This window comes from Pristis pectinata, chromosome 40 (assembly GCF_009764475.1).
Source record: "Pristis pectinata isolate sPriPec2 chromosome 40, sPriPec2.1.pri, whole genome shotgun sequence".
In the NCBI taxonomy this organism is placed as follows: domain Eukaryota; kingdom Metazoa; phylum Chordata; class Chondrichthyes; order Rhinopristiformes; family Pristidae; genus Pristis; species Pristis pectinata.
This window is the reverse complement of record NC_067443.1, coordinates 8,999,027-9,011,497: the sequence shown is the minus strand read 5'-3', so window position 1 is coordinate 9,011,497 and position 12,471 is coordinate 8,999,027. Positions and strand designations below refer to the sequence as shown.

At 46.5% G+C, this 12,471-nt stretch overlaps 1 protein-coding gene across 1 annotated transcript; it reads right to left on the bottom strand.

Moving 5' to 3' along the window:
* Nucleotides 1-1,103: 1,103 nt before the first annotated feature.
* On the bottom strand, nt 1,104-10,016 carry ssr2 (signal sequence receptor, beta). Its single transcript, XM_052045797.1, has 6 exons — nt 9,935-10,016; nt 8,301-8,458; nt 7,565-7,663; nt 5,226-5,334; nt 4,474-4,551; nt 1,104-2,200 (listed from the first exon to the last, which is right to left on the bottom strand). The coding sequence occupies exons 2-6, from the start codon at nt 8,456-8,458 to the stop codon at nt 2,090-2,092; spliced, it is 555 nt and encodes a 184-aa protein (XP_051901757.1). The 5' UTR covers nt 9,935-10,016; the 3' UTR covers nt 1,104-2,089.
* Nucleotides 10,017-12,471: the final 2,455 nt, after the last annotated feature.

The window sequence follows — 12,471 nt, the reverse complement described above, 5'->3', positions numbered from 1 at the left end:
TCTGTACTGGATGACTAAGCCTAGTTCTCTATCTGGCCAGAAGTCAATTTTTTCATTTGATATAAAAGGGGCATAAGTAAGGGGTTTGTTAGACCTACAGACCTTGGCTTAACATGACTGACACCAAGTAAGGGCAAAGCACCAGGACTCAACTTATGGCTGGTTCATTTCACCTGGCCTACTGATTCATACAGTCAAATCCTCCTATAACACAGCCCAAACTTCCTAATTACCTGCTGTATCTGCACATTAAATGGTTTATGTACAAGGACATCCAGGCCCTTCTAAACCAACATCTTTCTATCTGTTGTCATTTAAAAACATTTCTATTTTTTTGAAATAGTCGATGATATCATACTCGTTTCACAACATATTCTCTCCAGCAGGTGCTTGTCCACTCCCAAGGCCTAAATCCCCTTGAAGCCTCTCATAAACCAGACTGCCAACCAGCTTAGTATCATTAAGATGTGTTCCACTTGGTCCCTGAATTCAAATCATTACTGCAGATTGTAAACAGCTGGGGGCCTGCACTGATCCCTGTGGCACATTACTTGTCACACCTTCCCTACTCAAAAATGACCCATTTGTTCCACTATTTTCGGCCTATTAACTAATTCTCCATCATTAAATAACTTTTGTGTGACAACTCATCAAAACCCTTCAGAAAGTCCAAATACACATCAAATAATCAGCCCTCACGTAAAGGATCTTATCAAACACCAATTCCCATTCATGTCGACTCTGTTATTTTCTAAGTGCCTACTTCCTTTGCAACATATTTCAGCATTTCCCTACACCTTGGGATGAGCTAACTTGTTTTTCCACAATTTTCTCTCTCTCCCTCCTTTGTTAAGCAGTAAAGTTACTTTTGCTATGTTCCAATCTGTGGGAACCATTCTAGATTCTACGAAGTATTGGCAGATGACAACTAGTGCATCCTTCTCCACAGACACTTTTGTTTTTCGGGTGGAAATCAAAAGGTCCTATGGATATACTTGGCTTTTAATCCCAGTTATATTAAATTTAAATAGGCTTATTGGGCTAATGTAGGAAATTTGCTTCAGTATGTGACTTCTCTTCCTAAAAAGAGAATTTCAAGACAGTTTCATTTTAAAGTGGTTTTATTAAAAAAAAACTCAAATTTACAATGAACATATACGTAACCCTGTTGTACAAATTGAGCAAAATGTTTGACCTCCAAAGCAATGTACTACAACCCCATCCTTCAGTTTGTCTTTGGATGAGATTAATTCTTTTGTGGTCCTGCAGTCTTCTCCTGCTTAAAAAAATAAATGTGCCATTTGCTGCTACAAAACTTTCTTAAAATCAAAACATAAGGCAACCCGAGTGAAATGGTCTAAAGGCAGCTAGTATCACATGACTATGGAATGGAAAGTGATCTAACTAAACTGGATGGGGAGAAAAGATTTGATGTGGTGACCACAGCATCTCCCTCTGAAACAGAATGAACAAGGGATGAACAGAAGGGAATCACCAGTTGTCTGGATGCATCAGTTTTTGGAAAAGGACCACAAGTGGCAGGAAGATGGATGTTGTTGGAAATGTATCAGTTCGCATGTGTGAGAAGGAAGACAAGTGATTTGACTATAGAGCCCAATCAGTGTTTATTCTTGACCAATGCAGTAGAGAATATTGATGGATCTCAAGGCTGCTCATTCTAACTGAAGTGGAAATTTGTAAATGAAGTCCCACCTTCATCAACAGCAGAACTCTGGGAAACAAAGCTGGTTGGAGCTGTGAAGCATTTCAGCAGAACAACCAAGGCACATCACCACCACTGGCAAGAGGTGTAACTACAGTGTGACGTTTACATAGGAAATGGCCTTTGTAGGATGCTGTGGACCTGCTGTGTGCTCTTTCCACCTCAGATTCCCAACATTCCTTGTTTTGAGAAACTTCTGTTAAAATATTTGATTAACATTCATGTTAAAAGTAAGCCAACCAGTCTACCACTGTAATTCTGAAAGAGTTGGAGATTAAGTAAGGAGGTCAATATATAGTAGATCCAATCTATCACAGCTCCAGTGTACAACAGGGAGACGAGACTCTTCCAATGATCCAGTTAACCTCAGTTCTTCTTGGACTTGGCTGTGTCGTACTTCCTCTTGCTCGAGTACCACAGCAGCAGAGGGATACCGATGGAAGGGAGAGTCATGACCCCAAAGGCTGCCCAGTCCAACTGGTTCAGAAAAAAATCAGAGTTACTTCAAGGAAACTCAGGCAACTAAAGTGGAGATTGTATGCAGGGATGGCCAGTGTGCAGTGGTGGGGAGATATTGCACTTTCACTGGTAGGAGGGCAGGATAATAGGTACAATTGCATTAAGCTGACTCAGAATCAACACCGGAACTGAATCATTTGGACAATAAGCTTGTGCTGTTGCACAGGCTGTTTGCTTGTGGCTTTTCCAGCTACCTGGACGTATTGTAACTTCCAGCCCCTTCCCATCCCACACTTCCATAATCCAACTGCTGGGAAATTCTGATGGTCCAGTTCCTGGCTCACTCTTTAGTCTATAGTGTGTGCCGGAGGTTCAGTATGTTCAAGGGGCTGAATTGTCGTGTTGGTTAGCCTGGGCACTGCAACAACGCCCTCATCTGCATGTTCTGGAGACGGGGGATCCTTAATCTGTAAAGTCAAAGGGATTCAACATTCTGAAGGAGGTACAGTGGCATGCAAAAGTTTGAGCACCCCTGGTCAAAATTTCTGTTACTGTGAATAGCTAAGTGAGTAGAAGATGAACTGGTCTCCAAAAGTCATACAGTTAAAGATGAAACATTACTTGTCAACATTTTAAGCAAGATTAGTGTATTATTTTTATTTTGTACAATTTTAGAGTGAAAAAAGGAAAGCAGCACCATGCAAAAATTTGGGCACCCCAAGAGCTTTGAGCTCTCAGATAACTTTTACCAAGGTCACAGACCTTCATTAGCTTGTTAGGGCTATGGCGTGTTCACAGTCATCATCAGGAAAGGCCAGCTGATGCAAATTTCACAGCTTTATAAATACCCTGACTCCTCAAACCTTGTCAACGATCAGCAACCATGGGCTTCTCTAAGCAGCTGCCTAGCACTCTGAAAATGAAAATAAATGATGTCCACAAAGCAGGAGAAGGCTATAAGAAGATAGCAAAGTGTTTTCAGGTAGCCATTTCCTCAGTTCGTAATGTAATTAAGAAATGTCAGTTAACAGGAATGGTGGAGGTCAAGTTGAGGTCTGGAAGACCAAGAAAACTTTCTGAGAGAACTGCTTGTAGGATTGCTAGAAAGGCAAATCAAAACCCCCGTTTGACTGCAAAAGACCTTCAGGAATATTTAGCAGACTCTGGAGTGGTGGAGCACTGTTCTACTGTGCAATGACACCTGCACAAATGACCTTCATGGAAGAGCCATCAGAAGAAAACCTTTCCTGCGTCCTCACCACAAATTCAGCGTCAGAAGTTTGCAAAGGAACATCTAAACAAGTCTGCTGCATTTTGGAAACAAGTCCTGTGGACTGATGAAGTTAAAATAGAATTTTAACTGCAATGAGCAAATTTATGTTTGGAGAAAGAAGGGTGCAGAATTTAATGAAAAGAGCACCTCTCCAACTGTTAAGCACGGGGGTGGATCGAGCATGCTTTGGGCTTGTGTTGCAGCCAGTGGCACGGGGAACACTTCCCTCTAAGAAAGAATTCAATACCAGCAAATTCTGGAAGCAAACATCACACCGTCTGTAAAAAAAAAAGCTGAAGGTGAAAAGAGGACGGCCTCTACAACAGGATAGTGATCCTAAACATGCCTCAAAATCCACAATAGACTACCTCAAGAGGCACAAGCTGAAGGTTTTGCCATGGCCCTCACGGTCACCCGACCTAAACCTCATCAAAAATCTGAGGATAGACATCAAAAGAGCAGTGCATGCAAGACGGCCCAAGAATCTCATAGAACTAGAAGCCTTCTGCAAGGAAGAATGGGAGAAAATCCCCCAAACAACAATTGAAAGACTCTTAGTTGGCTACAGAAAGTGTTTACAAGCTGTGATACTTGCCAAAGGGGGTGTTAGTAGGTACTGACTACGCAGGGTGCCCAAACCTTTGCTTTGGGCCCTTTTCCTTTTTTGTTATTTTGAAACTGTAAAAGATGGAAATAAAAAAGTAATCTTGCTTAAGATATTGAAGAAATGTGTCATCTTTAACTTTATGCCTTTTGGAAATCAGGTCATCTTTTAATCACTTAGCTATTCACAGTAACAGAAATTTTGACCAGGGGTGCCCAAACTTTTGCACGCCACTGTAGTTGTGACAGGGCACTGGTCCTCAACACTGAGCTGGGGGCATCAGTTCAGGTCACTTGCTGGAGCGGGGTGGAAAATGAGGCAGTGCTACCACCAAGCTCCACTCCTTTGACTAACCATTTGTACCAAAGGAAGATTTACCCGCCTCAATGAATCACAGAAAATCCAGACACTCACATAGTGAGGAGAGAAGCGCCTGTCGAACTCTCTTTGTGCCAGGATGCCACCCTGTCCAGGAGCACTTGTATAACCCATCTGAAGGTAAAGACACAAGGAGATCATTACAGGCTGGGAGTTATTAAACCCACACGACCAGGCAGTTCGAGTACGGCTGAGATACTTGAGTGTGTGGACACACCAGCCTAACTAGACACTTGCTCCTGCATATCTTATCTGCTTTAAAACTACCTACACCCACTTCACGTGAATAAAAAGTATGAAGCCATTCTGAGTGAATTGGAACCGGATTAATTTGGAGGAATCCATTGTCTGCACAAAAAGATACATTTCCCAAACAGTCTGTGTATGGAGACTATTGTAGCTGCTAATTGCAAAACTATTTGCTTTCAGTAAGACTTTCTGATCACATGCTGGCAACCTCCATGAACAACAGTTCAGCCTTTCACATAGGTAACGGAGAGTGGAGGGGGAAGCAAAAAGCATAAACCTCCCAGCATCTATGAGAAAACCACACATTACCAGGATACATAGAAGTTCGATCATTAATTCTTAATTCTGAAGCATGAACCAGATAGTCGTCTTGTGAACCTCAGGACTTTGAAAGCCTCTACTGAATCTTCTCTGCTCCGTGAAGAACAATCCCCAATTTTCACCCTGGGTGTCACTCTAATAAATTTCAGCTGTACCTTCCCCAAGATTTAGACCATCCTTATCAAAGTGTGGAAGTGAGAATGAGACACTGCACTTACCACCACAGGACCCCCTTCCTGGGCCAGGTAGGAAACGGTTGCGGAGGTGAAGTTGAAGTAGCCAGCCTTTAATGGACGCAGCACCACGGTGTGGGTAACATTACTGGCTCTGAGGGGAAATGTGTTAAGGAATTGGACACACAGGGTACTGGGCAAGAGTCTTTTAATAGAAATTTTAAAAAGACAGCAGCAATTTTCTCCTCTGTGCTGGCTTAAAGGACTTGCATTTACATAGCACCAGACAACACCTCAGTGCATTCTAAACACTTCAATCAAAGAGATACCTTCTAGTGTGATTGCCAAACATCTTGTGCACAGGAAGCTTCCATATTCAGGTTCGTAATGTTTTTCAACAAATGAGAATGGGTGAATTAATGGGGTGTCCTCTCCTGGGCCAAAACTCCAATATCAAGGCCCTGGTTACACTCAGTTACACTGGACAGGACACATTACATGAATGCCTGACAGACTCCTGAAAAAAAACACTCTGTCCCAAGGAGACACCAGAGACTGCAGATGCTGGAATCTGAAGCAACAAACAATCTGCTGGAGGAACTCAGCGGGTTGAGTAGCATCTGCGGCAGGGGAAGGAATTGTCGACGTTTCAGGTCGAAACCCTGCATCAGGACTGATGCTGGACACGCTGGGTTCCTCCAGCAGATAGTTTGTAACTATCCAACCTCTGTCATGGGTAAAGATCACCAGGTGGACAGAGGAAAAGATTTAAGATCATTCTCAAAAGCTCCTTGAAGAAGTTCAACATCCAATCTCTACCCCACAACCTCTGCAAGGGCAGAAGGAATGCTTGGGATGATATTGAGAACCGCAATGCACCAGGAGCACACAGAAGCCTGGCATAAACTGCAGAGAAGACCACTTCACTAATTACCTTCCCAGGTGGGGAACGAACCGGGTGGAATCAAGTAATCCTCAGTCCCAGGGAGAACCCTCCTGTTCTCCCTTCCACGGTGGCCATGGGTTACCAGATTCAGAGCCACACTGAGCAGACCAGGACTGCCTCACACACGGGAAGAGCTTAAAGGATAGACATTAGAATCATAGAGCAAAAGAGCGCAGATACAGGCCCTTCGGCCCAACCAGTCCATGCCGACCACGGTATCCACCCGACTAGTCCCAATTTCCTGCGTTCTGCCCATATCCCTCCAAGCCCCGCCCCTCCATGTACCTATTCAAGTGGTTCTTGAATGATACTGTTGTACCTGCCTCACCCACTTCCTCTGGCAGCTCATTCCATATACTCACCACCCTCTGCGTGGAAAAAGTTGCCCCTCAGGTCCCTTTTAAATATTTCCCCTCTCATGCTAAACCTATTCCCTACCCTGGGGAAGAGACTGTTACTGTCCACCTTATCTATGCCCCTGATGATTTTGCAAACCTCTGTAAGATCACCCCTCATTCTCCTACATTCCAAGGAATAAAAACCTAGCCTGGCCAACCTCTCCCTACAATTCAGGCCCTCTAGTCCTGGCAACATCCTTGTAAACCTTCTCTGCGCTCTTTCCAGTTTAACCACGTCTTTCCTATAATGGGGTGGCCAAAACTGTAGACAGTACTCCAAGTGCGGCCTCACCGACGACTTATACAACTGCAACATAATGTCCCAACTCCTACACTCAATGCTCTGACTGATGAAGGCAGCACGCTAAATGCCTTTTTCACCACCCTGTCTACCTGTGATGCTGCCTTCAATGAACTATATACTTGTACTCCTGAGTCCCTCTGTTCCATTACACTCCCTAGTGCCCTACCATTCACAGTTCTACGCTGGTTTGACTTTCAAAAATGCATTACTTCACACTTATCTGTATTGAAATCCATTTGCCACACCACTAGTCACCAGCCTCCATTCTGAGAAACAACCTTCAACCACCACCCTCTGCTTCCTACCTCAGAGCCAATTTTTAATCCACCTAACTAGCTTTCTCTGGATTCTATGAGACCCAAACCAGACCAGCCTGCCCTGTGGGACCTTGTCAAAGGCCTTGCTAAAGTCCAAATAGACAACATCCACTGCCCTACCCTCATTTACCTTGATAGTTACCTCTTTAAAAAGTTTGTCAAGCACGACTTTCCACGCACAAAGCCATGCTGACTCCTCCTAATCAGACTCTGTCTATCCAAATGCTGGTAGATCCTGTCCCTCAGAATTCCCTTCAGTAACTTCCCCACTACTGACGTCAGGCCTACTAGTCTGTAGTTCCCTGGCTTGTCTTTGCTACCTTAAACCACGTACGACATCAGCCACCTGCTGGTCTTTTGGAACTTCACGTGGCTAACGAGAGAACACTGTATTCACACTACGGCTGTGGAAAGGATACGGAGCAATCCGGTCCCATTTCACAGTCAGCATTCCCGATACGATTCCAAAGTCCTCAGGTGGGAAGGAGTCATCGCTGAGCTCCACGTCCAACGCAGCACTGTCAGGGATGGACGCAGTTAAAGGGGTTACATTGAGACGGTGGCTGGGGGCAGATAGCCTTCCCTTCTATCCCACACCCACTTCTTACCCAGACAACATTTAAAACATTAGCATGCTCGGATGGCACACAGACAATTACCAGGTCATCTTTTTTATTAGCGAGGGAGAAATATTAAATATTGGCACTGAACACCAGGGAGCTATTCTTCACTTGTCTCCCAACGGGATCTTTCACACTACCCAAGAGGACAAATGGTTTCACTTTTTGTCAGAAAAAAACAGTACTGATCGTCCACAGCCACCACGGCGCCACCCCTCCCACAGCAGCACCCCCCAGCGCCACCCCTCCCACGGGGCCACATCCCTCAGTATTGCCAGGGCCCATGCTCTGGAACCACCTCCACTCCTCACCCTTCAGATATTCCACGAAATTTCCCTCTTTGACGAAGTTTTTGGTCAGCTGCCCTAATGTCTAACATGTTGCTGAATTTTTGTCTAATGCCCTTCAGTGAAGCAGTCTGGGACATTTTGTGTTGAAGGTGCCAGATAACACAAGTTTTCATTGATGACAACGTTGGTTGCAGTCTCATTGTTGACCCTGACAGGATGAGGCAAGGCAGACTCGCGCTTCCTACCTGGACCCTACGTTGTAGATGCTGTACTGCAGCGTTAAGTCTCGACCCTCCACTGCATACTTATTCAACAGGGACTTGGAAGCCAGAAGCCTTGCACCTTCCTCAGCTCCGGCGGCAGTGAGGAGCACAGTACACACAGTGATCAACAGCAACCTCATCTATGGAAGAAACCAGGGAAGAACATCAGTTATCGAGGGTAGGGACATAGATGAGTGCACAAACCATTCAGTCCCACATATCCATGATGGAATGTACACTACACCCAAGCTCTTACCAGCACCAAAGCCCTTAGTACACTCTTGCACCCATCATGGATTCACGCAACTGTCTCCAACTGCCTCCAACCTCATTGAGGGTCACTTGTTTTTTGTTCATTTTCGGAGTCATCTACTGCCCATCCCTAAGTGCCCTTGAGAAGACGTTGGTGCCTCATCTTCAGCTGCTGCAGTCCTTCTGGTGAAGGTACTCCCGCAACGCTGTTGGGGAGCGAGTTCCAGAATTTGGTGCAAGTGAAGATGAAGGAACAGTGATACATTTCCAAGTCCGGATGGTGCACAACTAGAGGGAGAGTCTCCAGGTGGTGATCCTTCCCTATTGCTCTGTGGCTGGTAGAGGCTATGAGTTTGGCAGTAGCCTGGGCACTTAACTGCAGTGCATTTTATCAATGGTATGCACTGCAGCCTTTGGTGGGGGGAATGGCATATCAGGCTGCTTTGTACTAGATGGTGTCAAGCTGCACTCACCTAGCCTGTGGAGTGTTCCATCACACTCCTGACTTGTGCTTTGTGGCTGGCTTGGAGTGTCAGCTGCTCAGCCTCTGAACTGCTCTTGTAACTACGATATGTATGTAGTCAGTCCAGTTGAGTTTCTGTCAATGGGAACCCCAGGATGATAACAGTGGAGGACAAAGTCTTTAAGGAGTAGATGGCTCAATTCTTGTTGGAGGGGGTTATTGACCAGTGCAGTGGTACTGAGGGGCTGCTTCAATTGTGTAAGAGTTTTCATAATAAATTGATTTGCAATGCAGTGATCATTATCCAGGAAACTGTTAAAGGTTTGGGAGAAGTCAGACAGGAAAGTGACAACAAATGTTCTCCTGCTCCATTAACGGTTGAAAACCTGCTTTTCGTCACAAAGACGGGCTGTTGTCTTCCCTGGCTCATTGCACTGTACTGCTGCCACAAAATACGTTTCACGACACGTCAGTGATAATAAACCTGATCCTGACTCCTCACTAGAACTCCCTCACTCGTTGGCCGGCTGGTCACAAACACTCTGTAAACGCGGGCAACTTCAGGTGGGCACCTCGGTCAGCATGGACCACTGGGGCCGAAGGGCCGTTTCTCCGCTGCATGACCGACTGCGTAGATGCCGGGAACACTCGGCAGGTCGGGCAGCGCCTGTGGAGACAGAAGCGGGGAGCAGCCCCGGCCCAGCCCGCGGCCGCAGGACCGGGTCCTCGCCCCACGGAGGCCGCCGGACCCGCTGAGTGTCCGCCCGGTGCAGCCGGACGGGGGAAGTGAACCCGCTGGAACCCAGGCCTACCCCGCCTCGCCCCTCCTCTCCCCTCACCCCCCGGTGAGCTGGAGCCTCCCGCCGGGGACCCACCGACCCCCGGCACCGCCGCCACTCACCCTTCTCGCTCCACAAAGGACGCGGCACTGCGCCTGCGCCGACCGACCCGCGTCATGACGCCCTCCCGCGACATTTCCTCCAATCAGGCCCGCCCGAGTTGCTGACCGGTACTCTTGCGCATGCTCGGGCCGTGATGATTCTTGGGAGATGTAGTTCATGGCCGGCTCCCTCAGCGCCGGACGTGGCGCAAAAGGAACTACAGTTCCCGAAATGCTTTGCTGAGGGGCGGGGCGGAACACGCTCCAATCAAAAGGCGCTACGTGTCCCTTCCTTGTTTCTCAATGAATGAGCCGCGCCGGAGGGCGGGTTGATTGACAGCTGAGCTGAGACGCCCGGGACGCGGCAGCTCCGGGGCTGCGGCCGCAGATGCTCTTGACGTGGCGCTGGGCGGGCAGATGACCCAAGGCCGGCGGGGTGAAACAGGGTCGGGAAGGTCTGGAGAAGGATGCAAGGGTCTTGGTCCAGAATCAGATTTATTATCACTGACATGTGACGTGAAATTTGTTTTCCAGCAGCAGTGCAGTGCAAAAACATAAAATCTATCATACAAAAATCGTCCCAAGCAGCTGCAGAACAGAGGAGCCTGTGATCACCGGGACACAGACTGAGACAGACAGACATCAAATGCTGCTGGAAGATCATCTGCTCATGCACTGCCCCAAACCTGTTGGTCTTCCAGTGGAAGGAGATGTCTGCATTGAATGCTTCTGACAATAATACAGCTCCTCCCCAGCTTATGAATGCTCGGCTTTTGTGCAGGCCATACATACCAACCAGCGTTGGGAGACCATTGGGATGGATTTGCCGGCTGCTGTGGGGCTGCAGACATCTTCTGTCGTGTGGGAACCCGGTTCATGGCCGCCTTCCTGACTTGTGAACTCAGATTGGGTTAGTTTATTGTCACATACACCAGGGTGCAATGAAATTCCTTGCTCTGGTGAAGCTCGTGGAGTAAACAGCACACATGGTGATAATAAATACAGTGACGAGCGCAAAACAGCATTTGGGTTACAAACATTTCTCAGGAACCTGCCGTGACGTGGGGAGGACCTGTATGTGGTTAAAGAGCTGGTGCAGGAGGGAGGGCTTCAGGTTCTTGGATCATTGGAGTCTCTTCTGGGGCAGGGGTACCCTGTACAAGAGGGATAGGTTGTACCTGAACTGAAGGGGGGACCAATAACCTTGCAGGGAGGTTTGCAGGTGGGGAGGCTGATCCATATGTAGGAAATAGAACAGTAAGTCCAGTGGGAAGAGCAGATAAAGACTGGCGAGGAAGCACGAGAGGGCCATTTGGCTTAAATGCATTTACTTTAATGCAAGGAGCCTCACAGGTGAGGTGGATGAGCTGAGAACGTGGATCTGCACAGGAGATTATGATTAGCTGCAATCACAGAGACATGGTTGAGGGAAGGGCAGGACTGGCAGCTCCATGGGCTGTGGTAAATATGTTTCAGCTGTGTCAGAGGGGAGTGCAAAAGGGGAGCAGGTGTAGCACTGCTGATCAGGGAGACCAATCCGGCAGTGCTCAGAGAGGGTGTCCTGGAGGGATTGGGCAATGAGGGAACATGGGTAGAACTAAAGAATAAGAATTGGGTTATCACTTTATCGGGGTTATACTGTAGGCCTCCCAATAGTCTGTAAGAATTGGAAGAACAGATATGTAGGCAGATTGCAGAAAGGTCCAAAAGCAGTGGGCAGTTTAATTTTCCCATTATTGACTGGGATTGCCTTGGTGCAAGGGGTTCAGATAGGTGGAGTTTGTAATATGCATCTAAGATGGTTTTTTGAAGCTTTATGTGGAGAGAAATACCAGGGAGGGTGCTCTGTTATATCTTAGGGAATGAGGATGGGCAAGTGGTAGAAATGTCCAAGCAATAATCCTTTGGGAACAGTGAGTCGAGGTAGTCATGGAAAATGTTAAGTCTGGTCCTCGAGATAGTTCCCTAAGTTGGAGGAAAACTGCATTTCAATTGTGCAAGACAGGACCAGGTGTAAGTAGATTGGGAGCAGCAGCTGGAGGGGAAGACAATATCCGGTAAATGGAAGGTGTTTAAAAGCGAAATAGTAAGATTTCAGGGTCAGCATGTCCTGTAAGGGTGAGGACCAAGGGTGGTAAGATCAGGGAAACTTGGTTAGCAAGGGATGATGAAGGTTTGATCAGGAAAAAGAAGGAAGTGTATGTCAAATACTGACATACACTTGAGAGTGAAATTTGAGAGATATAATTGAGAAGAAAATTAGAAGGGCAAGAAAGGGACTGTTAAAGAAAATGAATAACTAAGACAATAGAAAAGAGTACATAATACTTTATTAGTACTGAGACAATGGCTATTAGGAGAGATCACTAATCATCTCTTCCCTGATGGTAATTCAAAGCTGCCTTTAATACATTGTGAGTTAAGTATCACAGACAAGAACCAGACAAGAAAGTACTTTGAACAATGAAAGACTGTGAGTATGAAGATTCATGACCTTCTCTTTGCAAAGAGTTACAGCATCTCATCCTGTCTTGTCTAAGTTTCTCAGTTACAAAAAA